At 38.1% G+C, this 27502-nt stretch overlaps 1 protein-coding gene across 2 annotated transcripts in view; it reads right to left on the minus strand.

The window, feature by feature from the left end:
- LOC102219051 (protocadherin-1-like) overlaps positions 1-27502 on the minus strand; it is a 195952-nt gene that overhangs the window by 166393 nt on the left and 2057 nt on the right. For both annotated transcript variants that reach the window (XM_005802109.3, XM_023329086.1), the window contains exons 3-4: positions 14048-14876; positions 7416-9596 (exon numbers count right to left, since the gene is read on the minus strand). In XM_005802109.3, the coding sequence (XP_005802166.2) occupies positions 7416-9596; positions 14048-14872 (3006 nt within the window). In that variant the 5' untranslated portion in view covers positions 14873-14876. The remainder of the gene's footprint in view (positions 1-7415; positions 9597-14047; positions 14877-27502) is intronic.

Below are 27502 nucleotides of genomic sequence, written 5' to 3' on the forward strand. Positions count from 1 at the left end.
CAAACATTAGGTTCTCAACGTGTAAAGCAATTTCCAAAAATCTGTATAATTTTGAAAATCTGTTCTCACAAGGAAACCCAAAGAGAAATATTTGTTCTTTGGTATACGCTGTTTTCACATTTGAGTTTGTGAACCAAAGCGGCCGTCTGCTCTGGCGTGAGAAAACAACCTTTAGTGGATGTGGTGGTTAGATTGAAAGCAGCTGTTGGTGGCGACGATGAAGATGAGCAATAAAAACAGTTCAGGAAGTTTGGTCTCTTTAGCAATTCATTAGACGTCAATTTAGCTTTACAGTGTAATTCAGTGTAATTTCAGTAGTTTATAAAGCTGCTCTTGGCAGAAACTGACCAAGAATGCTGTGTTCACATTTTCTTATGTTACAGACACAAACTTTAATGTTTTTATTGGGCCTTTATGTAATAAAGTGTTGCATACTTATGAGTTGGAATGAAAAGGATACATGTTCTTTCATCTCTCCCCCCAAAACAAACCATAAAAACTGTTGAAAGCCCGGTGTTCATTTGTAGTCGGCCCTCCTGAGAAAAAACAAACAAACTTGCTATAATCATATTTTACTCAAACTAGAGTTGCAAGTCAACTACAACCATCTCAACATATGATCAGCCCTTTTGTAAAACAGATCAAGGTCAGTCAGACTGGATGGAGAACATCTATAGACATCAACTTTCAAGTCTCGTCTCAAATTCTCCATTGCATTTTTAGCTGGACTGGTCAGCTTTCCTGTCCATGCTCATGAAACATAGTACTGTCCTTTTAAGCAACTTTAAAGGACAAACTGTGGGAGAAACAGTCAGGCTAAGTGAATCTTTCATCAAACAACATTGGAGAACAATGTATATCTGGACGAAACAGTTGGAAAACCGGCAGCAGCCTCCCGCTCTTCTCCAAACAGTTGATACTGGAGAGATTTGCTGGATATACCACAAAAAACAGACCCTGCTCTCAAAGAGAGCAGACACGAGATTTTTCTGAGGTCTTATGATGGTGTTTATGGCTTCTTATCAAATGTTTGACTGTGTCAGGGCTTGAAATGTTTTAGTTAATGACAATTCAGTCTGGAAATGTCCATGTGAGGTTAATTCTGAAAAGTGATGAAGCAAATGTTTACAATCACCTGCTAGGTAACAGAGACTAAAATATTTAGTCTCTATTACCTCGCAGAGACCACATACATGACTACATGCAATGTAGCACACCGTGGTAATGTGCTACATGCACCCCATGTAGCACACCACAATATGGTGTGCCCCAATGTGGTGTGCTACATTGCATGAAATGTGTCAGTATATGGGAGAGGGAAACAAATGCTTAGCTCAGAGCTTATACTAACTGACTGACAGGCAAACACACTCTCCAACACACACGCTCATCATCTAAAGGGTAGAGCTTGCCACAGAAGAAGGGATTGTGTTGGGTTGGATGAAAAAAGCAGCAGGGGAAGGGAAGCGAGGTCGGTCAGCACACACATATACAGGCCAACGTGTTGCCATAGAAACGGACCAATCATAAAGCGTAACTAGAGAGCATGACGCCATCTAACTGCTAATATGGAGAGCAGACGGAAGGAGGGGCCGTGGAGCGTGCTATTAACCTCTGACCTCCTCAATCGTAGCTGCTAAATAGCTGTTCTTGAGTGATATTTGACCCACTGACCTCCACTGGCAGGTCCGGCACCTGCTCTGGGATGTTTTCGTCTCAGGTCTGTTTAAAGCAGAGCGACGAGTCCAAAGAGACTTTGTGTGCAAAAGCAACGTGCCAGGTGTGGGTTAACAGTGACAGACACAAAGGTTCAATAGTGTGTTCATGGAGAGAAAACATACTCAGCTGGTTTTGGGCAGTTTTTCAACTTTCGGCAGCTTGCTTTGCTTTTAACATTTGCACATAAGGTGCAGCTTTACTCTGTCTCAGGCCGGTTTGTCTGCTTAACAGTTTGACGTCGAACTGCCACAACCCGAGCAATAAACATGCTCCTCTCACAGTAGGGTCACGTCTACATTTATGGGAGTCCCATAAAATTGCATGTGTCAAGTAATAAACTCATAATTGAGACAATCCACATGGAATTGTTGATCATTGAAAACAAAACATACTTCAAAAAAACAAAAATAACCATTTTATTAGAGCTTATTTCTGGAAACAGTTCAGAACTAAAACTTTTGGGAGAATCTGGGAACCCTTATAACAGTTTAACATTTCTTCAAATTTTAATAAAAAGGTTACACTTATATTTGAGGGTTTACTTTTTAATAAATTATCAAATGTTAAGCGTTTTATGTGTTCCTGAATAATTTGGAAAATAATATGCTTCTTTTAAATACATTTCCAGGAAAGAATAAGCATAGAAGACATAGAAAATAAAGAACGAGGGTCAAGCACAGCAGATCATCCCCGTACTTCTCACTCTATCCCCAGCATTGTTCTTTGTCACACAGACTCAATGGGTGTCCTTCATCAGAGCATCTGTAGAACTTCTTTGCTGTTTTAATGTCTTTCTAATCACAAGTGTCTCTGTATTCACCCTTCTTCAGGGTGCAAGGTCCTAAAAGTTTCAATTTTCCATCTCTCTGCTTTAATTCAATTATTTGGTCACCCACAGTTCGATATGTCTATCCTTAACAGAAAACACATATAAAAGTAGTCCTTCAGAATTAGAAAAAAGGCACTTTAGCTGAATTTCTAACAACTAGATCACATTATCACAGGATTTACAGGACATGCAATGTTTGAGCTGGATTTTATAAAAGGTAGCTTGGTTGACAAAATGTGTATGTTGTTTCAAATTAAACAGAATTAATATGGCTGGTCTGGAAGCCTGATGTACGGGTGGTAAATATTCTTGGAGATGGATGTTTTAACTTAGTTCATATTCCAAAATATACTGCCAGGTTTTAAGATAATTTCAGCTGTGGTTTTCTTTAACATACTGGAACATGTTACGTTATTTCCAGCTTGAAGGACTGATGTCTGAGGCAGATCTAGTGCAAGAAAATAAATAATGGAATTGATTGTTGGCATCAGCTGTGCAAAATGTTCTAGAATAGTGATTATGTCCATCCCTTCTGATAATATATTCAGTGTAAAAAGTACTTTTTAAAGCAATCAGAAAAAAGATTCAGATTCATATTGAAGTAAAATAAGAACAGTCTCGAAACACAAATGTTGTCCACACTCGAGTTCCTTCTTTCTAAAATGTTCCAATTCTGGTTCTAGTTTTTTTTTTTTTTTTTTTCAAAATTTAGTCCTTTGCCATCCAGATATCATTCCAGATTTTTAGATGTAAAACATAAAGTTTTAAGTATTTTTGTCCAAAAATCTCCTGACAAGATTTTAGGGTTTATCATAATTATCCTCCAAGCGTAAAATCTCCTTAAAAACTCTTCTCTAAACCATTACAAATGATCCAGACAGCCACCCATGACACACATTAGTGTTCCTGTCTGTACGTCGGTAGGCAGCAGGCTTTCAGTCACTAACTCAGAAACTAGAATATTTAAAGCTGCAGTATGTAGAATAATTGTTACAAAATATGCTTTTTACATAATTGTTAAAACTGTCACTATGTTGTGAACGTATGAGACAGCTAATTATCTGGAGATGATGATGCAAAGAAGGATTCTTCATAAAATCAAGAAAATTATGGAGAATCCTGACCATCCTCTTCATGAGAATGTCTTCGGGAAACAGACATTCAGAAATGGCTCCTAATGCCATTTCTGTCAATTCAGCTCATGCTGCTAAATGTGCTAAATGGCGGCGAGACAACTTACCGTTACAGGACAACGGCTTTTCTGCTGTCTTCGGAGGCCATGCTAAATAGCAGGAGCATTCATTACAAGCTTCATTTTGGTGAACTAGCTTTAGCTTAGCAGAAAGCAAGGGGGAGGGGTGAGCAGCACATGCACGTGTGTGATTCACAGCACTAAGCTCCACCTCTTAGCGCTGATTGTTTTTTCTGACCAAGCAGCATATTTCTGGAGATGACTGTACAACCACAGGGAGAGGGCAAAGGAGCTTGACTTTTGTGTTTGCTGTGTTTTTTTTTTTTTGTTTTTTTACAGATTATCTGACTCTTATTCTACTGACAGTTTTTAACAACTATGTGAAAAACTTTTTTTTATAAATAAGACACATACTGCATCTATAAGACTTCATTGTTAAAAAAGCTTTTTTCCAGCACAGTAAAAGCTATATATTTATGCTTTTTCTTGAGATGAGTAGTTCATGATACTATGTCAACCATTATTATTTATACTGTTTTGCCATAAATATTCAATTACGCCATTATTTGCACATAATGATCATGCTTTATTGGATTTTTTTAAGTCTTATTATCTGGATAAATTTAGATGTTGAATTTAGTTACTTTAGTCTAAATATCGTAACAATCATTATAGCAAACTACTAATATTGTCAACTTACTTTCATGACTTAATGTTTTACAATGACTATTTCTTAATGTTGAGACCAAGATTTTCAATTTACTTTGAAAATTGTATAAACAGGTTAGAAATGTACGGTTTTTGTTGTTTTTTTTTTTGCAAAATTGTTACAAGTACTGTCTTTCTCTCCAATACACAATTTTCTTTTATCTCTGAAGTCAGACTTACAGATTCTTGTGTTTTCCTATGAACTACAAGGGGAAAACGTTTTGCTGTATACGGCAGTAGTAGTTTTGAGACCAAGATAGAATGAACAAAGGAGAAAATTAACCATGCATCAGAGTATATTTCATCTAGCCTTCATCAGATGTTTTCAGAAAAATGTACATTCAAATAGATGTTGTGAGTTGAAAATGGCAGAGATTCCTACTTTTTATTGCATTTAATTAACAGAGAAAAAGATTTTTTAAAATTTTATTGGTCGATCAAGAAAAAAATTGCCACATTATTCAGAGTAATATACTCAGAATTATGGAATCAAGAGGACTTTCCACAAAAACAAATATTGTTTTGTGCCTTAATTTTTTTCCATAAATTTTATGATTTGGAAACTTGTACAGGTGATTTCCACAATAAACATATTTCCACCAAATATATTTTCTCTCCATGTGTGAAGGATGGAGGTGACAATGGAATACTGTACCTTTTCCAGCAATCTGTTCTCTGTTTCGTCCAGCTCACCTCAAGAACCCAGTGAATGCACAAAGAGCGCCACAGTAATGTTTTAGCAACATGTTTATTGAAATAAAATCTTCTTTTAGCTGTAAAAAACATCAAAAAACACTGTACAAATGTGTAAAACTGCCAAGACTGACCAAACAGGAAGCAGATCCGTGGCCTCAAGTCCATATATGCTGTACTTGACTGTGAAATGGTGATGATAATGAAAATGTGTGTGTGTGTGTGTGTCTACATGTGAGTCTTTGGTTTGGGTCTTCACACGGTGAACAGAAGTCTTTAAGAAGCAGGGAGGAAGAATGACACGCCCTGGTTAGGCTCACACACATCACACAGTAATGTTGCAACAAAAAACAAACAGCAGATGAAAGAGCACATACAAACAAAACAAAAAAAACAACAACCCTAAAACATTTGACACATCTTTCACATGTATGTACAGTCTGAACATGTCTATGACAACTTAATTTGATTGTCTCCGAGGGTTTGCAAACAGTGCATGTGACAGTTTCAGTTTTCACAGCAGCCAAGTCCATCAAAGTGAAGTCACATGACAGCAGTTTGTCACGAGTGCTCGTCACAGCCACGCTGTTAATGACCACCATCTCACCCCTCAGTTTTTTCTATTACATTAAATAGAAAAGAGCAAGGCACTCTGGGTAAAGAAAAGGCGCAAGTGAGCGCCTGGAAAATTACCTGCCATTAATCTGTGCAAACAATTGACTTTTTAGCCCCACTGATTGGGAACATGACAAAATTAAAAGTCGTATTTCAACCAACTTGACAGGAAGTGTGGAGGTTAAGAAATGGTTGCATTTAGTCTTCATGTACCTTTTCCTTCATACTATCTGGGCCTTATGCAACTCTACATCCCCATCCTCGTCTTTCTTGCGCCACTTTCTATTCTGTTTTCACTGTTTGGCTCCCTGACTGAGCTAAAATTACCTTAAATTGGTCTGAAATGGATGGAAACACTCTAAAGTGCTCCTCAGCCTGCAGAGCTCCTGGCCAGAGAAAGCCAAGAATCAATTAGAAGAAAAAAATAAAAAAATAAAAAAATTCACAGTCACTCTTTGTCACACTTCAACAAACTGATCCAGCCATAAGGAGCAGCTATAAACTTAGAGAGTTTAAACTTAAACAACTGGCTTTTCTGAAGTAATAAAAAAACAACTAAATAATAAAAAAACAAAAAACAAAATCAGACTTAAGATTGTCAGCGTGAATGAAGCTCAAAGAAAGAACTTCAAGTTCAATGTACACAGAACAAGGAAAAGAACCAACCTTCATTTAACCCTTTGCAAAAACATGAAGCTAAACACAAAATAATATAAATTAAAAACACAAAGGACCCCAGGATGGACCTACATGAGATTTCCAATATCCAAAGTTGAACAAATAAACTTGATTTATTCTTGGATTATAAATTAAGAAATCAGGCCCCAGCTACACTACTCCAGGTATTTCTCAAACTGATATTTTTCCCTCCTCTTTTCTAAAATGGTCTGCAGGACTGCAGCCAAAAATGAAGTAATATCTAGGCTAGATCTTTACATTCAAAAGAAGAAGACTCCCTAGGCTAAAACAGTGCTTGGCTAGAAAAAAAAAACAGTTTTCCGTGACAAAAATCCACCTTTCCGCTTAATTATTGACTTATTTAGCTTACTTTTGACATTTAATCAAAACTGACTTAGCACAAAGAGAAACTTAACGAAAAAATAATAATGCTTCACTGCTGTCGGCAAGTACAAGCTATGTCTGTTTGTTCATGTTTTTGTTTACACATTTACACCACAAATGGAGGCTTTAAAAAACTTCGGAAATCTCTGGTTTGCCACCACTAGCTTTTTTGCTAAATATCTGGATTAGTGTGGACAGGGCCTGGTACTAACAGATGCGTACTGCAGATATTCATGAATTAAACATTTGTGTGAAAAACAAAAAGGAAAACTTATGAACCCTGTTTAAAGTCCATTTTAGGGAGGTTTTGTCACCAGATCAGGAAGACCATATTTATGTTGTGCTTCATATTTTGGACTGTCCATACTGAAGTGAAAAGCAAAAACTGAACAGAACAGACATTGTGAACAGAATGAAACTCAAAATAAAATGAATAAAAGCCATCTGAAAAAGGGGTGCTGTGCAAGGGAATCAGTGAGGCTTTGGTGGAAAAACACTGGCAGCAGTGCCATGTAAGTTCCAGCGTGTCTACCACACACGGTTGGTCCAATAGATGTTCTCCCTGGGGTACATAGTCATATTTGCGTAGTCGCCTACCTGTTTGTTGTTGTATTTGGGTGGGTTGGCCTTGTAGCTGTAATCCGAATATTGATCCGAGCCCGTGGAGTTGTTGTCGCCCGTCCCTACGAAGGTGTTGGTTGCAGGGAGGTCCTGAACAGCCTGGTGTTTCTTGGAGGCAGAGGGTGACTGTGGTTGCAGCTGGATAGATGGCAAAGGAGAGTTGGACCTATAGTGACGGCCCAGGTCGGGGCTTCCTGGTGGATAGTTAAGGGGCAGATGGATTCTGGGACTGTCATTAACGTCATTAATAAGGTTGAACTTCAGACCTTTCTGCAAACTCGCCTCCTCATCCTCTTCCAGTGGTTTGGTGGGTTTTGGAGCTCTGGGTTTTTTGCTCTTTTTTCCTTTGCCATTTTTGGGTCCCTGCTTGGGAGCATAAAGATCTTTGCTCTCCTTTTTGCCAGCTTGGTAACCGCTTTTAGTATCTTTCTGCAGATGGTGTCTGATGACCACCACAGCTACAATGACCAAAATAACAACAGCAACACCTGCAAGGACAGCATATAAAATGTTGGTTTGCTGACTGTAGGCATAGTTAGGGTCTCCTGCTATGTCTCTGTCCAGAGGTGTGTAAAGACTGTGACCCACAAGTGCCTCAATGAGGGACACATTAGATTTGGTTTCATTTACAAACACGTGAACTAAGGCTGTGGTGTATCGAGCAGGTTTGCCTTGATCACTGACCTTCACGACAAGTCGGTGAAGCCCATTGTGCTTGCCAGAGAATGCTTGTGCCAGTGTGATTTCCCCACTGGTGGACGAGATTTGAAAAAGGCCATAAGGGTTTCCTCCAGTGATTGAATAATACAGCTCTGCATTGAGCCCAGCATCAATGTCCTCAGCCTCAACAACTTCCACTCTTGTTTCTGGAGGTGTGACAGGTGTCAGATAAGTGTAGGAGGAGTTGGATGGTTTGGTGACATAGGGGGCATTATCATTCTCATCCAGGACATTGATGGTCACACCAACGTAGGAAGACCGAGGTGGTTCACCACCATCCACAGCCTTCAGACGGAAGGTGTAGGTGCTTTCCTTTTCACGGTCAAAAGAAATGCTCGACAGGATCGTTCCTGTTCCATTTTGAATCACAAACTTGCCGTTATCTGGTTCTACAAACAGTGTCACTCTTGAGTTCTCCCCCTTATCAGCATCAGTCACAGTCACTACACCAACAGGATTTAGTGGGAGCATGTTTTCAATTACAGAAAAACTGTATCCGTTTAACATGAATTTGGGTTCATTGTCATTGCGGTCTAGAACATTTATAACCACTGTAGCAGTTCCAGTTTTACTCGGAAGGCCTTTGTCGGCTGCAGCGATATGGAACTCATAGCGCTCAACTTCCTCTCGATCCAGTGTGTTTTTCACACGAACCTCTCCCGTGTTGGCATCGACTTCAAAAAGCCTGTTAGCAGAGGACTCAATGATGCTATAAATCATCTCTGCATTTATACCACTATCTGCATCTGTGGCCAAAATATCTAGCACTCTGTCACCTGGCTGGTTGCCCTCAGGAAAGAACACTTCAAGCAAAGCTGGAGAAAATGTTGGTGTGTTATCATTCACGTCTGTGACCTGGACCTTAAGAGAATTGGTGCTTGACAGAGCTGGGTTACCGGAATCCACAGCAACTATTTCAATTCGGTAATCTTTAATACGTTCATAGTCCAGCAGAGTAGTTGTCTGCAGGAAGTATTTTCTCTTTCGATCATTGGCTGACTCGCTAGCAGGTCGGAGTTGAAAAGGGACGTCACCTGCAACCACACATGTCACCACAGCGTTTTCTCCCTCGTCACGGTCAGACACTTGGACTAGTGCTACTGGGGTACCAATCGGCATGTCCTCAGAGATGTTTGCCACACTGTCCTGGTGAGTGACCAACCCAATACCACGAATCTCTATTGCTGGTGCGTTGTCATTTTGGTCCTTGACAATGATGGTCACTAGGACTTTGGAACTCTTGGAATTAGGCCCACGGTCTCTGGCAACCACAAAGAACTTGAGAAAATTAGTTTCTTCTCTGTCTACCAGGCCTTTGACGTAAATGATGCCAGTGGAACGGTCAATGCGCAGAAGCCTCTGGACAGTCTCGGATGCTTGATGTAAGATGTAATCTATCTCTCCATTGGCACCAGTGTCAGCGTCATTGGCTCGAACCTGAGAATGCAAAAAAAGATTTGTATTATTACCAAAGCATACAATACATGGAAATCCATTTTTTTAGGGACATCACATCTGAAAGAAATCCCAATTACAGTTATAACACTACACCATAGAAAACTGAATTTCATTTGACTAATTTTGAGTCAATTTGCAGTCAGACATAACTCTGAACCTGAACATGCTACATTCTTAAAACAAGCTCAGTTGCATTTTATTGATCATTTGGCTTGTTTGACTTACAAAGAGTTACAACCATTAGCCATGCAACAGTACAAAGCCCTGGTTTTCTGAGGGGGTGGAAGTTTCTGCTGTGTAAAAACATAATAAGACTATCAAAGCTGAGTGCACACACCCACACAACAACATCTAACGGCCGTGCAGCGGGTCATTGGTATGTAATGGGCAGATGAGTGAATGTTAATGTTTCTCTCATTATGAGAAAAGCCCCGGCTCCTCTGGGCCCATTAGGAGAGCATGAAGGACAGACCAACATCAGCCACAATCCCGTTTCACATGTCCAAACCTAAACTAAATGGAGGTAATTAGTCAATTAGACTGTAGGAGTAGTCGGCAAAATATCACGTAGGTTGAGCTTGTTAGGATGCAATTGTGTCAACATGTCTAATACTTTTTAATTGTATTTATTCAATGTCATGGTTGCTATTAAGGAATATAACTTGTCATCAGATGAAATACAATCAGACAGGTTACATAAACATCTCAGGTAATGCTAGCTCAGCAGTTTTCCAGCCTTTACCTGGAACTTACACTAATACAATTAGGGTTTTTAAATCTTAAGGCCAATTATTCCTTTAAAGCATTGGTGAATCTGAGCCAAGCTTGCACTCAGGAAAATAATCTCTTAAAAAGTCCTTAAAAAGAAGAAAAAATAGATCTACCAATGGGATAGGATTATTTGAACCCTGTAACATGGACAATAAAATTAAAGTTTGGGTCAAGAGCACACAAATCAATTTATAATTCCAACAGCAAGAGGAATGTTTTTATTGGTCTTTAATAAAAGTGTAAGATAAAACTACTGCCTTATCTACAACATATAATTACAATATTATATTTCCAAGGCAACTGAAAATGGAAAGACAGACCTAGAGCATGGTTAGCAAAATCTTACCTTCGTCATCACCTTTGTGTTTTACAATTCTAGCACTGGTTTCTTGTCATTTAAAAAAATAATACTAATAAATAAAAATGTGCTTTTTGAGGGTGTTTATATGATAGATTAATTTCTGGAGCACAAGTTTTCAGATTTTATATTTATGTGTACTGAGTGAGCCTGGGCCTTGGCTCTGTTAGTGTATCTTGTATTAAGACATGGAAAATATATTTGTGAAAAATATTAGACAGTGGCAGTCTTTTTCAGCTTTGTGTTTATGTTAAACTAAGCTGACCTAGCCATAAAAAACTAAAATACATGTTGATCAAATTAACATATCATCATATATTTATACTACATAACATTCAGCTTGGTTTGCTTGCTTTTTTATTTCTCCTTTTATTTATATTTTATACAGCAACTAAAACTGAATGATAAAATGATACAAAGGTCAATTATATTTTTTGCACTAGGAAAATGGAAAATCTTCATTTATTAGTAGCTCAAAATCAGTTTTTAGACAAGCTGTTGCTGTCAAAAACATTTAAGGGGTTCAACTGAATTAGTCTCTTAAACTTTACTATGACATTTTTCACAGAATATCACATAATAAATATCTGGTTTCCTGTCTGTTTAAAATGACCCAATATGACACTATGATCCAAAACAGGAAGAATATGGTTAAAGAGAGTCTGAAAGTAAAATTATAATTTTGCCTGCTGATGGATGTTTTTACACTCCAGTGTGCCTTTAAACAGCAGATATCACCAAACAGCAGTAAATTATTGACAGCCTGTGAGAATTGTGTATTGAACAGAGGGTCTGATGGAGCATAGGGTTCACTCTGATGAAGCCAGAACTGCTTTGGCTGCTCTCCAAGGCCACTCTGTCCAAGCACACAGCAAGTATAAACACTCTTTATGTCTCGGTTAACAATTACCCAGCAAGGTTGACTAGCGTCATTAAATAAACCGACCAGAATCTCTGTACGTTTTAGCTGATTAATAATTGATCAATGGGAAACAGTTTTTGAAATTAAACTATTTTAGATCAGGATCTCTCGTACTGCAAAGCAACTTGAGAGATAATCCATCATAGTTTACATTCTGTCTAGTTCATTGTTGAGTAAATAACACCACAATTACATGGAAAATCGATGTGGACTCTTCAAACTGCTCTGGATAGCATCTTGTACATTATTAATCAGCATGTTCCTAAAGTAATACTGTTGTTTAATAGTCCTTTATGGGAATTTAGCTGTTAAACATTAGAGATCTTAGTCAATATACTCAGGAGGATTTGGTCTTTAATAAGATCAAGATTTGCACACAGGAATCTATGAAAGCAGTCTTTAAGCTAGTTAATATGAGTGTTTGGATCTGACGAATCCACTTTGGCCATTTAAAATGCATCCTGTTTATTTTATCTCTTTTGTTACTCCTTTCTAATCAGTTTAAAGTAGGCAAGGCTAACTTCAAGGAACAGCGTCACAAGTTTAAACGGACCAATCAAGTGCAAGTGCAACATTCGGTTTAAAATGTGATGGCACCAGGGCTGACTTCATAACATTTTAGTGGATTGTTTTTAGTTTTGAAAATGCACAGTTTTTTGAATGAAAATCTTCCTATGAATAAAGTGCTTCAGAAATATCTTTTAGAGAAATATAAAGACATGTCTACTGCACAGAGGAACTGATTGAAACCTCTGGCTAGTTTTGAGTTTCCCCAGAAGGAGAATAGAGTAAAAAATGCATAACCAATCACCATGGCCTTTTCAAAGACTGAGTTAAAGCTAGGGATATACATGTCTGCAAAGCCATTGCACATTTTAAGCAGGTCAGGGTCGTCCGTCATCATTGTCCCACTGCCTCCATACAGCATCACTTCTCAAATGCACGCTAAGTGAAATGAGTTCTGGGGCTCTCTGAAATGCAATGAGCCACATCCAGAGCAATAATACCAATAAGCCCCGTGGATAATCTCATGACTGACTCAGATTAAGTCATGCACATCGAGCTGGAAGGCTGGCTGGTCGGCCCGTGCTGCAGTCATAGGGAAAAGCGGGGAAACGGGGACTGCGCAGGACGACACGGTGAGCTGGGTTTATCAGGTTGTTGTGGAGTTGCCCAACCGAACAGCGGCTTCCTATTCTGCCAGCTGATGCCAACATCGAGGACCGGCGCCCAGCTCAGGGCTCAAAGGTGAAGTTGAATCGGTGGTTAATATGTGACTACACACAGCGATCCCACGCCCTGCTTCACCTCCACTGCACCATCTGTCTGAACGGATAATTGAGCAGCATATTATGTGCAGTCAGTGTGCCGAGTTGTCCTGCAGCTTTCAGACTTTATTACCAACAAGGCCAAAGGTTTAACTGGAATGTTTGGTGACATGGAAACTCTTGACTGCCGAGCAACAACAGCAATGTATGGGCACAACTTCACTTAGTATAAAAAAAAGGTCTTCAAAAGTTTGGTCTAATATTGGCGATGTGTCTTTTTGTTGTCTTTTTTTAATTAATTCCTGTTTTATACACCATGGCTATCTTCTTAATTACTTTGTCCCGCAGTTCTGACACTGTTATGATGATGAAGAGAAAACCTTTTTAACTAATTATCTGAACCACTGACCTGGAGTGGAAATCCCAGCTGATCTTAGAGCAACAATATTTACACCAACAGACATCAGGGCCATGATTTATTATTAACACCATATAAAAAGATGATATATGGGGGAGGTATCTGAGACAGGGTGGTGTCTTGAATATTTCAAGCTTTGAACTCTTTGGGAACTCCAAGACAGTGTTATCTTGTCTTGAATAAATATATTCTTCTTTTCTCTCCCTTATATCCACAAAGTGAACAACTCTGGAAACAAAAATCCTTCAAAATATAATTTTTAGATATGAAAAAATGATATTTAAAAGGTTGTGCAGTGCATGAACTTATTTTAAGTAGACTGAAAATGAAGTATGTGAAGTATGACACAGACTTTTAGTAATGTCTTTTTTATTATTATTTAAAAACACTGTCAGAATCTTAATTTTATGTGTTTAAGCCATAGCTATCAAAATGAGCTGAAATAAACATTTCCATCTAATGAATCTATTTAATATGATTCACATCTAATTACTAAATGGATGAATATCTCCCATTAGAACTTTTCAAATCTAAAAGAAAATTTCCAGAGTATATGATTTTGTGTGTAAACAAAACATTCGTTTACTGTTTACATTCCTATAAACAGTAAACAAAAAATGTTGGCACGTAATATTTTGCAGTTGCTACATTTCAACAGCATGACAACATCTAATCTATAGTTCATTTACTGACCTGCAAAACGGAGTGTCCCAGTGGGCTGTTCTCTGGAAGTTCGGCCTCGTAGTGATTTCTCTCAAACTTTGGCGCATTGTCATTCTGATCGGTCACGGTGACTCGCAGTAAAGCGCTGCTCGCCCTTGGTGGATCACCTCCATCTACAACCCGAATATTCAGATCATACGAGTCTTTCTTCTCACGATCCAGGTTACCCATGACAACCAGCTGTGGCTGCTTCTCGTCCGTGTCCAAAGCGACCTGCAGGCTGAAGAGTTGATCAGCATCCGGTCCGGAACTCAGAGAGTACTCAGCCACGCCGTTGGAACCAGAGTCCTTGTCTGTGGCCATTGGGATGGAGAAGAGTGCACCAATGTGTGTATTTTCTGGAATTGCTAGGGAGAGGATGGGTGAAGAGAACTGCGGCGTGTTGTCATTCATATCCAGCACTTCAATGCGACCTTCGATCAGCCGTGGCCCTGAGCCAATCCCTTTCACCATGTCTGTGATGGACACTTCAAATTCCAGGTAGCATTTGTCATCAAACTGGTTTTGGCAGTCTCTCAGTGTCTCACGGTCAATAGGAATCTCTGTGGTGTAGATGTCCCCAGTTTTGCCGTCCACCCTCAGGAAAGGGGTGCCCACCTCCAGCTTGTACAGATGTCCAGTGTCTGGAAGGCCTTGGTCTGCCGCCAGGCTGCCAATCAATGTGTTGGGTGGCTGTTCCTCATTAACCCGATACAGAATATCTGTAGGCACAGCATTGCAGGAGACCATCAGGATGACGGCCAAGAGGGACAGTAGCTCCCACCTCAGGATCACCATGTCTCTGCCGGACAACATCAATCTGAAAGAGAGAGAGTCAGAAATGATGAAAGTGAGACTCACTGTCATCAACAATTCAAGAAAATAAAAAAAAGTAACTTGAAAAATGACTTATTCAAAAAAAAAAACCACTTCATCCAAGCAGGCATTTGAGATTGTAACTACGCAAACATTGGTATTTTGAAGAAGAGTGTGATTCAATATTTGTGCTACTTCCTCCCAAGTGATCAGAGTTTCCCCAATGAAAGATCTTACAGAACTTCCTGTTTCTATCTCTATAACTTGAACTTTCTGAAGCCTTTATTGGTGTATTTTAACTGGTTTTAAATACTTTTTATGACTGCAGATAAAACATCAAAGTACTAGGTAATTAAAAAAAAAGAGAAACATGCCTGAATATTAGGAAACAAAAAGTAAGTATTTATTTGAGTTAGTTTTAGTAGGGTTTACGTTTAAGCAGATCTTGTTTTAGTCTCCTGTACAAATTTAACCAAATGTCTTTGTGAGTGTAGCTGATCCATTCATTCTTGCTTCCACATGTTAACCAATAACTCATGTCTCAACATTGTGTTTGCTCATATTGTTGAGGCAGCTTTTGAACGTTAGTTTTGAAATAAAATGACTTATGCAATACAGTGTTCTTTATTTCTCACTGTTTCCATTTTTCTATTGTGATAACCTCATGGGAACAATTAAATCTGCTGCAGTACAATCAGGTCTCCTCAGCCAATTAAGACCAATATATTTTATTATGACTGCATTTGATAAGCTCGGCCCTTTAAGTAATAAGGTTTTATTTACAGTAAATTTCAGACTCTGTCTGATCTCTTGGTCTCTCAGACAGAAGCAGTCCATGCTGTTGAATACAAATGTTTTTACTCACGAGTTGACTTCCTCACCTTATGTTCTGACTGCAACATTAAGCCAGACTCTGAAGGATACAAGCTCTTTCTTCGTCTACTTCATTTTCTCACCCCTTTCTCAGTAAATTGTCTTAGATATGTGGGCTGTAAGAGTTTTTTGGTTGTGGAGGTTAAGCTTTATTTTTCAAACTTTCAGATTCTTGATTTCGAAACAAATGCACATATTTCCAGGGAGATTAGAGAAAGTTTAGGGTTTTTTTATTTAAAGGCAGAACCCAAATGCAAACGGGTGTGTCTACATGAAGAGTGAAGACTTGTGTTTTCTGGATGCACTACGTAGTTCTCCTCTGGAGTGACTAACAAGGAGAGTGTTTGTAGGAAGTCATTGTGTGATATTAAATAAGTGTTTCTGCTACTGGTTTTGTTATAAAACATATAACCACAAAAGTAAAACTCCAAGACCAACAGGCCTTGGAAGAATGGCCAACACTTTGTTCACTTTCCCTACTGGCATTGCCAAACTTAAGTTAGACTACAATCCCTAAAGAGTGCAGAAAATCTACGTCATTGTTCATAACTTCTCCTCCTATTCACCTTTTGGCTTGGTTTAAATTTTACCAGAGAAATCAAGCTCAGTGGAAGAAACCACAGACAGAGCACTGAATCAGATGAGAATCAACTATAATTGAGTAGAAAAGCAATGTCCAGGCTATGCTTAAATGGCTACTGCAAAGAAAATAAAGACAAAAATGACTTTGAATGTAAAGCATTTCATTACACCACAGACCTGCCTCCCTTGAACATTTAACACCACAAATTTGATTTTAAAACACCAATTTTAAATGTAGTTGAAGCTTGGTTGGTGAGGCAATAATGGAAACATAAATTAAACAAAATAAACCAAACGCTGACTAACCATGGCCCAATTGTTTTAATGTCAACTGTGACCAGTATTCAGCAGCTTTTAATGAAGATCAGACCCTCTAAATAAAATATAGCACAAGTTATGTCCATAATTTAATCAAAGATCCAGATTTTATTTTTTATTTGCCTTTATGTTTTCATAAAACTGACATTTTGGAATGTTAAAGAACCTGAATGTTACTAGCTATGTCCTTAAGTCTGAGGGAATTGTGTTTTTATGAGATGTGTCTGATATTCATTCAGAAAATTTGATGAATTATAAAAATTCGAGGGGTTATTTGGTTGCATGAAATGGGCTCTGTTTTATTCAGTGAATCAGCTCCGCTATAAACAAGATGTGTGCATCATCACGTTTTTAGTCTGTAATTTGATTTTTGCCTGAGGTTTGTTTTCCAAGTGCCTGTGGACGGTTGCCAACATTGACAATTTGTTTACACATCAAACAAGGAGCTTACTCACTAAAAGGTATGACACAGACTGTTAGTAATATCCACACTGAGCTACAAGTGTCTTCAGTTACAATCTTGTTTCATGCCACGGCAAAGCTGAAACTTTAGACCATTCGGAGACAAAAAGTGTAAAAATCAGCTTTGGGCAAAAAGAGAAAAAAGATCAGGCAGAAACTGCTTTGTGCATATAAACAGTCACAAAAGGTCAAGAAACATCAACTGTGATGTTGAAAGCAGCAAATGTTTGACACTGTTGTTGCCGTGGGTGCAGCTCACCAGATACCCGGCTCACCTCTGTGACACACATAAACCTAATTACCCATGAAAGACTGTAAATGTGAGTGTGTGCCTTACAGTGTGAAATGGGTGTTTGTTTTCGCACATTTTCTTCCTGAGCCACAAAAAGTCAGAAACCACGGACTCCCTAATCCTTGACCCAACGGCATTTTACATGTTGCTGTGGAAACAAAGCCAAATCCAAGATTTATCAATAAGCGATGGTCTTTCAGTAAATTTGCAGTAAAATATGCATCAGATTACCTTGAGTTTCTAGATGAAAGCTCAACCTGCTGCTTATTCCCAAAGCCAGTTTATTTAAAAGTGCCCTCATGTTTTGCCAGTATGTAAATATGAACCAGCAGCAGAGATAGCAACAAAACATGAAATTCACCTTGCAGGCTACAGACAATAATAAACAATACTATTAGCGGAAAAGGTTGAGATTTTTATGAATTCATTTTCCATTTGGTGCTGGTTTTAAGCTACAACTAATTTCAGATGTTTTGCTTTCAAAACTCTTCTTATGAAGAGACGCTAGAAAGAGCAACGTTTTCTTTGACCATGTAGCTAAGCTAACTTTACCCATGCGTTGAGTTAAATTGTCAGTCCACTGTTTATGATGGCTAAAGAGAGAAAATTCCCTAAAATAATAATAAAATAAAATAAGCTTCTGAGAATTTTGTCAAGAATAAGATATACAAACATTGTTACCCAGCTACACGGTCAAAGGTGTCTCAAGCTGAAATAATCAACTTACTCCATGTGCAGGCTGGCATTATTATTTTAAAAACAAGTAAAAAACATAAATACATTTATTTAATTGGTAATGTTGACATAGTTTAAAGTTGTCATTGTTGATTATTAGGCAGTTTTCGAATTTAAGCATTCAGGTTCTTTATTACTGTGTACTTGATGGCTTCTTCTCTATACAAGAAGCCATCAAACATCATAAGCAAATAAAAAATTAAAATATTGATAAATTAGCTCTCTACCAAAACTAACAATACTGCAATATTTAAATGTTTATTGGCAACAGTAGTGAGAAATGAAACTTATTTTAAATTAAAATCAATCTCATCATGACAGACATAATATTTTGCTTCCGTACCATAAAACATTTTTTTGCTCAAGCTCATGCCTTCTAAATCTAATACCAAGCAATGTCTAATAAAAAACACTAAATATACTGTTATTCCATTGGAATTTCAATAAATACCAATTGCTTTTGGCTGGTGCTCTCCAGTTGACTCTTTACTACAACAGCTGAACACATAAACACAGGAAACGTTGAGCTGCTGCTGCTCGTCACCTTCAGAGGAACATAAGAAAACAAACTTCTCTTGTTTTGCAGTTCCAAATCACGAATCTACCATTGTTGAAATCTGATACATATTTTTTCCCAAATGAAACTTTGGAAACCTAATGTGTGAAAGTAAAAAAGCACTAAAATTACAACTTCATCTCTTAAGAATAGCAGGTGAAGTGCTGCACATTCTTTATAACCACTAGCTGTCTGAATCAGTGCTGACTTTTTAACCCACAGTTGACGACTGTTTTTTTGTTTGTTTTTTTTTATATTCAGCTGCTCTGCAAATTCAAGGCTAAGCTACAAAAGAGAGACCCAGTCTGTTGAATCTGAATGCAAGTGTGCTGCTGTGAAAACTTATAAATATATTTAGAAATACACTTCTTTCAATGCAAGCAGACGATAGGCAGGTTTTAGATAAATCTAAGGTTAGTTTTTAGTCTCTGGTTTATTTCTTGCCATCGTCTCGGAGGGTTTATACAGAAAGCAAATATAACGTTGGGTCGTGAGAAAAACTGTTGGTCGAAATGTCAAGAGAGTGCAAATGAGTTCCTGTTTGCTGGTGGAATTTTATGTTAACAAGTTTGTTCAAATGTAGTATGTGCAGTTGTCTCCTCAAGGGACAGGATGGGATCAGAGATCATCTAGCCTGTCTTCTTCCCACAGAAAAAGTCACCAAGCAGCCTCTGTGTGTTTTTTTAGGTGAGGAAGAGGAGGCTCCCCCCATTTAGCTGCTGGCAGTAACATTTCCATGTGTGAGGACTGTTTGACTCTCACAGCCATTTTAACTGCTGCCGAGCCGGTGGAGAGACAAAGACTGACAATAGAAGAGCCAGAGGAACACAGAGAGAGGGTGTGCCACGACAGCAATCATCTGTACATTACAAAGCAGCTTAACAGCCCTGATGCCCCCCAGCTGAGAGTGGATCTACAAGTCCACCTCCCACTGGATGAGACTCTAACTGCAGAACGTCACATTAAGCAAAGGTAAAGCTGTGAACATCAGCTGAAACTTAAGATTTCCAACTGGAAAATTCTACCCATCCATCCATTTTCTGTACACCCTTGTCCCTAGTGGGATCGGGATGGGTGCTGGTGCCCATCTCCAGCTAACGTTCCGGGCGAGAGGCGGGGTACTGGAAAATTCTAAGATATTTAATTCTAAAAATCAAAATCAAAATTACACGAAGCATGTTACGGGAAAGCATGGTGAGTGTTTAGTCAAATAATATTTACAAAAAATAAACTAAAATCCCCCAAATTCTTCAACGTGTTAAGATTAGCAAAGATTTGGTTCCTTTAAAGGTATCTTTAACGTTAAAAGGATGTTTAACTTGTCAAAAAATATATTTTATTTTTATCACATTGTTCATTTTACATCCTTCAAAAGGCAAAAGAAGTTCAGAAAACATTCAAAACCAGTTCATAACATTCTAATCACAGTTTCAGAGGAAAAAACAAACATATTTTATTATAACAGAACTGTGAAGCAGTTTAAATTATTAACTGACATATTTTATGAGTGAGGCAACAACTTATACCGAAAACGGCTAACTGAAGTGTTCACTCTCAACACAGCAAGTTATGTCCTGAATCTATACAAAATGGACAAGGATGTGAAACGGCTGCTTTGCAAAACACAGGTCGAAATTCAAATATCAAAATAGTCTCTCAAACATTCAGATATTTTCCATTCTCCTATGTCATCCAGCTGCTGCTGTTATACCGGAATATCCCCACTTTTTTTCAAATAGTAACTAAATGATGACACTGAAACTAGAATCTCTACAGTATTTAAATAGAAGCTAAATACTGTAAAACAAGCCTGGAATCACTTTTACAATATAAATTCTAAATGAGATGACTTATAAACGAAGTAACTTCTTAAAGCCAAACTATTGACAATAATTGTCAATAGTTTGGCTTCCAGATCCAGATCTCAGAAGGCTGAAGATAACCACTTCAAACAAATTGTAAATTGTGATACCCGTATAGTACGGCTTCATATTGAATTTAAGAAAACACACAAAAAGACACAAAACCCAAAGAACTTTACTTTGATAAACTCAAGTCTTAGTTGATCTCAGCATGGACTAGCCATCAAAGATCTTCAAACCTGATATGCTCAATATTTCAGAGTCCCTTTAAAAATGTAAAGCTGAGACATTAAACTTTGTTGGAAGACTAAGATGTTTCAAATGGATCGGGATTACAAAGTGTAAAATAATATGCATCATAAAAAAAACATACTTTATAGAGCCTAATGTCAGCAAAACAAACTCAAAAATATTTTGGACAACCATGAAATATCTTCATAATTATAGATTTAAACTATAATATATGGTAAATGAAGCAACAATTTAAACCATGAACTGAGTAGATGTTGCACAGCAACCTTTAAATCCGAGAGCATCGTGAAAGAAGTCAACCTTCAAAAGCATGCGGTAAAATAAATTAATCATCAAGCCTATTATAAATGTAAAAGGTGATGATTAAGATGAAGAAGGTTTCAACAAAACATTACCTATGCTTTTACTTGACATTTCACTCTATTAAATTTGACTACCAATCTCGCCGGGTTAATTTACAGCACTTTTCTAACATCTGAGATGCCCAAAATGAATCTGTTTACCTTTTAAACATTTAATGGTGTAACATACTTTTGTTTTGCCAGCTCGGATAACAGAAGGCTAAGTAGGTTTAGGTGTCCAATACATCCAATCATCCATGAAATCTCTTTTAAATTGTACATATAAAATAACAAATTCCTCTTAGAAAGTCAATACCAAAATTTGGAAATGTGAGAACATACATTTTTGAAACCATGGCAATGCACAACAATTGAAATTTTTCTACTGAGAGACAGTTTAAATACTATTTTTGCAGCTTATGAACAGTTGCTACTTTCACACTAAACATATTGCAAACGTGTGCTACAATTCTATAACTGAAGAAACTAAAAAATACAAAAAAAACCTCTACAACACCTGATCACTGTAGTGAGTCTCCTACAATCCACTCCGACTGGTCTCCAGTGCTGGATATTTGTTAAATATAATCTAATACAAGCTGTTCACTCCTATGCAGTCCCAGCTGCATCTGCACCATGTTGAGCGAGTAGAAACTAAAGAATCCAACCAGTAACTCTCCTGTCTGTTGGACCGTCCCATTAAGTCAAGCCCACCTCATCTACATAACAAGAATCCCACCGCCCCCATGTCTGACTTTAAACATGCCCCACCAAATGCAGAACCTTTCAACAAGTTGTTCGCCAATAGAAATACAAAGATAAGGCGTCAATATTAAATCTACTTCAGATTAAAGGAAACGTAGCTTGTTTTAAATGGTAGCTGTCCTTGGAAAAAAGGAACAATATCTCCAGTTCAGTATTTTGTTGACTAATTGACGAAGCTATAAATAAAGCCTTCTCCATAAAGGGTCATAAGTCAGTTTCTGTTTATTTCAGCCAATTAATGAAGCAGTTTTTCCTGCAGAAAATCACTTTAAAGTGAAGCTGCGTGAGCGTGACAGAAAGTCATCTGTGTTACACAAAAGCCTGAATAATCCCCGGTGTCGTTTTTAATTGCACTAATGTGCTCGGCAACGCTGTGAGACCAATTACACACCATGAAAATGTGACAACTATTATGGAAGACAATCTGGCACCTCGCAGCAGGTGGCTCACGGCCAAACTGGGTTCCAGTCTGAAAAAAGTTTCCATCTCGAAGGTGAGTGTTTTAAAACCAGTTTGTGTGTGTACCTCTTAGTGCTGCCAACCTGAAGTAAACATCTTACACATACACACACACACGCAGATATGCAAAAAATGCTTTGGTGTTTTCAGCTCTCAGATGGACAGAATCTGCACAGTTATGCAAGATGGGTGTGTGTGGTCCATTCTCTTTCCAAAAGAGAGCATTTCACTCTACTGACTTCATTCAATACCTTTGTTTGATCCAAATGAACACACACTCACAGCTTAGTCTTTCTGACCAAATGTAATTTAACCGAGGTAAAAGTCTTTGGAAATGTCACGCTTTGATTTAAAAATAATTCCTGATTCGATGAAGCAGAGGGATGAGGAACCTATAGGTTACTTTTACTGTTATACACACAGAAATGTAAATTTAATTTAGCACACACAGGCTGCTGCAAGATACTAAAAAGTTGTAAATTTTGACTTAGTGAATGAGCAGGGGGACAATTATGCTAATAAGTTTGGAGGTCTGCTACTCAGTCTAAGTAATAAAACAGTTTTTCAGCTTGACAGTGAGAAGTTAATCTCGCTCATCAGACTTGCTGACAAGTCCTCTGCTACATGTAGATGGTTTTCTGTCCATACCTTGAGAAAACAATGAAAATTATCAAGAGGGGAAAGAATGTGAACAACAAACGCAGTGACTGTCTTCACTTGCACTGCACAATAGCAGTTTAGTATGAGCCGGACATACACAGGCTCTGATTCATGACTAATGGGTAAAGAGTTTACTGGTTTCAGTGTTTTATTGTCTTCTATCTGTCTAGTTGAAAGTCCTGCTCCAGGGAGTGGCAGCAGGACTAACCAGTATCAGGATCAAAAGCCTGACCCTTCACTGACAGGATGTGTTAACCTTTGGTTTCATAAACTCACTGGTAGCGTCAGCAGCTGCAGATGGGATGATAAATCTAACACACTAACTGAAAACGGAACAAACAACGATGAATGTTTTCAAATCAGTGATTTTGTCTGGAGGTTTATTTAGAATCCAAATTCTAAATGTTTACACTTATATTTAATTTGAATACAAAAACAATTCCTGGACCATTTCAGATTCTGTGATTTAGTTGCATTTCCTGATCTGACGTGACACTAAAGACTCAACAGTCTGAGCCTGAATTTATGAAACTCAACGTAACAGCTGTTGTTATGCTGTTGCATAACATCCAAAGCAGTAAACTGATTCCAAATGTACATTTGGTCAGGTCAACACACTGGTTTTAAAGGTAAGCTGTTTGTATTGTGAGACAGAAATACGTATGTCATTATTCGTAGAAGTAGTATGACAAAAACTCAAGGAACGATGCAATTACTTGGATAAAAAGAATATTTGTTTTTCTTCAAACATAAGACAAACTAAAAAAGGTCCAATATTTCAGCTTTGTTCAGCTGTCCACTGGTGAATAATATAAAAAAAAGTAGCACTACATGAAGAATTACATTTTCAAAATAAAAGCTAATTTTGGGTACACCTACAGTATGTGGCTGCAATCATCAGATAATGAAAAACAGAAAACATAGACCTGAATAGAAATAAAAATAAATAAAAAAAAACTTAGATAGGCTTTCTTCATAGGAAATCGTATCAAAACTCAACAAATCCAATTCTATACACTCAGAAAAATCAGCGACTACATAAACTATTACCAGGCTGTACAAAATTTACCAGAGGATCGGAAATGAGTAGCAGAACTAGTGTGAATCTTTGAGTTTCTGTATACAAAGTGATGTGTTGTATGTGTAATGTTCAGATGATACAAAAAATTTTGAACATTGCAAAACAGATAAGAATTTTTTTTTTTTTTTACCAAGTCGTACAGGATTTAGAAGCAACTTAAAAAATGGCAAATATCTATCTGCAATGTTCATATGTTTGGATGTCTGAAGAATATCGTGTTTTGCATTTTACTTTTGGTATTCAAAGTAAAAACTGATTTTATATCTTGATAAAACATTACTGCTTCTCTGTAAAAGGTTAAACGTGGTCATGAATCGGAATGGCAAAAACATGCCATTAAAACATTTTTATACCTTAATGTATAGTCAAACATACAAAATAAGAAATTCTTTGACAGTGTTGAAAATAATGGAGTCTATATTAAGTTACCCCTCATAACTCCACAAGGATAAGTAAGATGGATAATGGATGGATGGATATATCTTAAGGCAAGATATTAATAATAAAGTATAAAAGAAAAAATAAGAGTTTTAACTTTTAAAATAATAAAGTGGTTTGTTATTTGTGCATACTTTGGTTTTACCTCTACCTATTATGAGAAAAAACATTAATCATGTTGCAATTTAAAGTTTCACTCCTAGAATCCGAAAAAAAGTCAGTCGGTGATATATTTAAACAAGAACAATGACAGAACTTTTAATCCAAAAAGTTTACCAAAGAAGAAAAAAAACAACAACTTTTTTTCAAACTGTTTGAACCAATCAGAAGATCCTGGAGGACACCGTTCTTTACCATTTCTCACAGGTTTTTCTTTTACATGCATCAATGATTCATGCTTCAGCTGAATCATGTAATATAAACACGCAGCGATGTGTGACAGCGTGAAATGACACCTGGTGCTCAGAGTGGGAGCAGGCCGCGAGGTCTCACTGCCTTTAACCAACAGGAAAAAATAATCAATAGAGTCTGGATGGTCGGGCTTTCAGCTCCACTTACAGCAGGAAGCATGAACGTGTGTCCATCAGTCCACCGGAGAAGCATCTCTGTAGGAAGGAGCTGCATCGAATTAGCAGAATGTTTACGATTCCCTCTAGAGGATTTGTGCTTCTAAAGAGCAACAGCAATGATGATATCAGATGTAGCTGCTGTGCATGATTATGTGTTTGAGTTGAACAGAGAGGAGGGAAGTAAAAAGAAAAAAACAAAAAGATGTTGGATGGAAGAGTTTTTCTAGCACCACCATCAGGTAACATTCCCACCGCGACTCTGTCTGCCTTGTTAGAGAGGAAACCGAGGAGTGCAGCACATTTCAGGGCTGACATAAAGCCTCTGTGACGTGAACCCACAGCGTTTTTACCCACTGATGTGAGCTGGAAGGGTTGCAGCGGGAGTAATGTGCAGACTGTGGCAGGGGGGCATATCTACAATTTTTATTATAAAAACACACCGAGAAAAACCCAAATGGAGCTGTCGCCTCTACACTCTTCATCCTAATGGACTCAAAATGAAGCTGAATATGAAGAGTCTCATATGAAACCAGCATCTTACAGCCCGAGCGGAGGCAGTTTTCTCTCAGGAGGAAGCCGCGATAAGGCTGCATTTTACGGCATTTTACACTTGCAGCTTTCAGCTTTGTCTTACCGTTGACTCAAGGAGAAAATATGAATAGTTTCACCTCTTCTGACTCTGTTTTGCTGACGTATGTGAGCTTCAAATGCATCTGATTTGAAAATGCATATTAATAATCAAACCCAGGAGCAGAAAAAAGTGAGAAAGTGGTTTACATTTTTCTCAAAAAATATTGTTGTTGCTGGTGTAAAACACAATTCTGTGAGTAAGATGGCTACCAAATAGCTACAACTATACTATGCACCAGAGTTGATGGAAAGATTATTAAAAAACCCTGCAATAATCAGGTCTGGCATGAAATACCAGCATGAAAGTGAGTGCATTATTCGCCAGGTCAGAAAATGCTTTTGTCAGAAGAAAAATCTATATTTCTAGATTTGTAGACCATGTTTAATAAATCCTTCCGAAATGTTCACGTTTTACACTTTTCTATGGTATTTGGAACCAAAGACATGTATTTCGTCTAATCTTAGCTTTGATCCATGTATTTCTAACATCTAAAAACAAAGCTTACAGTACAACAATAAGAAAAAAAAGGCCTTGAATCATCCTTTATCTTAGGGTATGATCTCAATCAAAAAAGAACCAGTTGTATTTCATAATTTCAAATGCAATTCTCCCATTGTTGTGACTTATTTCCTTGTATGTCTCCTCCGACCGGATTTTGAGATGCCAGAAATGTGACTCATGGATTACACATCGACACCTGACGCCTGCATCAGTCTACCAACTGGTTGTTACCTGGACAGACAAAGTGAACAAGTGTGAGATTGTTCTTAGTTTGGGTTTTCTTGTTCTCTCTACCTGAACCATAGAAGAAGGCAAACGTGCCATGACATCTCTGAAGTCTGAAGCGTGGACAGCATTTTTTTGCTCCTGAGCAGGAAAAGAAAAGGGAGGGTGTGTGTGTGTATGTGTGTGCGAGTGCTTTCATCTGACAGACTAAACCCATTTCCACTCTGCCAGCTCCCAGTTTAATGACGCCCATTAACAACAAGGCTCCCTCAGATCTCCAATTTTTACGGAGAAATGCACAGAACGGACTCCGCTCGACCTCCCATCTCTTCCTCCTCCATTCAGACTAATCCTCTTTCGCCTCGACCCCGCTTGCAGGGCCCCGGGAATCAGCCCGTATCTGTTTAAGTGGTCGGAGCGGAACAGACGCGCCTCTAAATTAGAGGAGGCAGCCAGGAATCCCAGAGCTTGGGATCCCAACCTCAAACCCAGCCCTACGACACGGCGGCGACGGCAACGGGAGGAGCTCGGGTGATGGCAGGGTCGCCATCCATACCAGCCGCAAACCTCACCGAGAGTATCTTCACATCCACTACGGATCCCAAAGATTAAATATCAGTTTGAAGCGGCAGACATGGGAAATATAACGCAAAGATTGTGGTTCGTCTGAACCTCGGAGGTTTCTGTGGAGCTTCTGTTTCCACAGATTGCTGGAAGAGCATTTTCACAAAAAAAAAAAAAAAAACACCCTAAAGAAGTTCCACCAAGACACTTAGTGCCGTGTGTTCAAACAGAAGTGTCAAATGTTTTATTTGTTGTTTTTCTAAGAGTTGAAAATTGTGTGAAATCACAATATCAGTCTATGTAACATCACAATTGTAAAATCCTGTTTTGATGCAACTTCTGGCACACTGTTATATTTAAAATGCATTGCATTCACTCACTGCATGACTTAATCCAAACACCTGATAGAGACTTTAGTGGCTGAGACGCTGACGTTTACGGTGAAAGAAAAGATGATAAGGTAC

This window comes from Xiphophorus maculatus, chromosome 23 (genome assembly GCF_002775205.1).
Source record: "Xiphophorus maculatus strain JP 163 A chromosome 23, X_maculatus-5.0-male, whole genome shotgun sequence".
Lineage (NCBI taxonomy): Eukaryota > Metazoa > Chordata > Actinopteri > Cyprinodontiformes > Poeciliidae > Xiphophorus > Xiphophorus maculatus.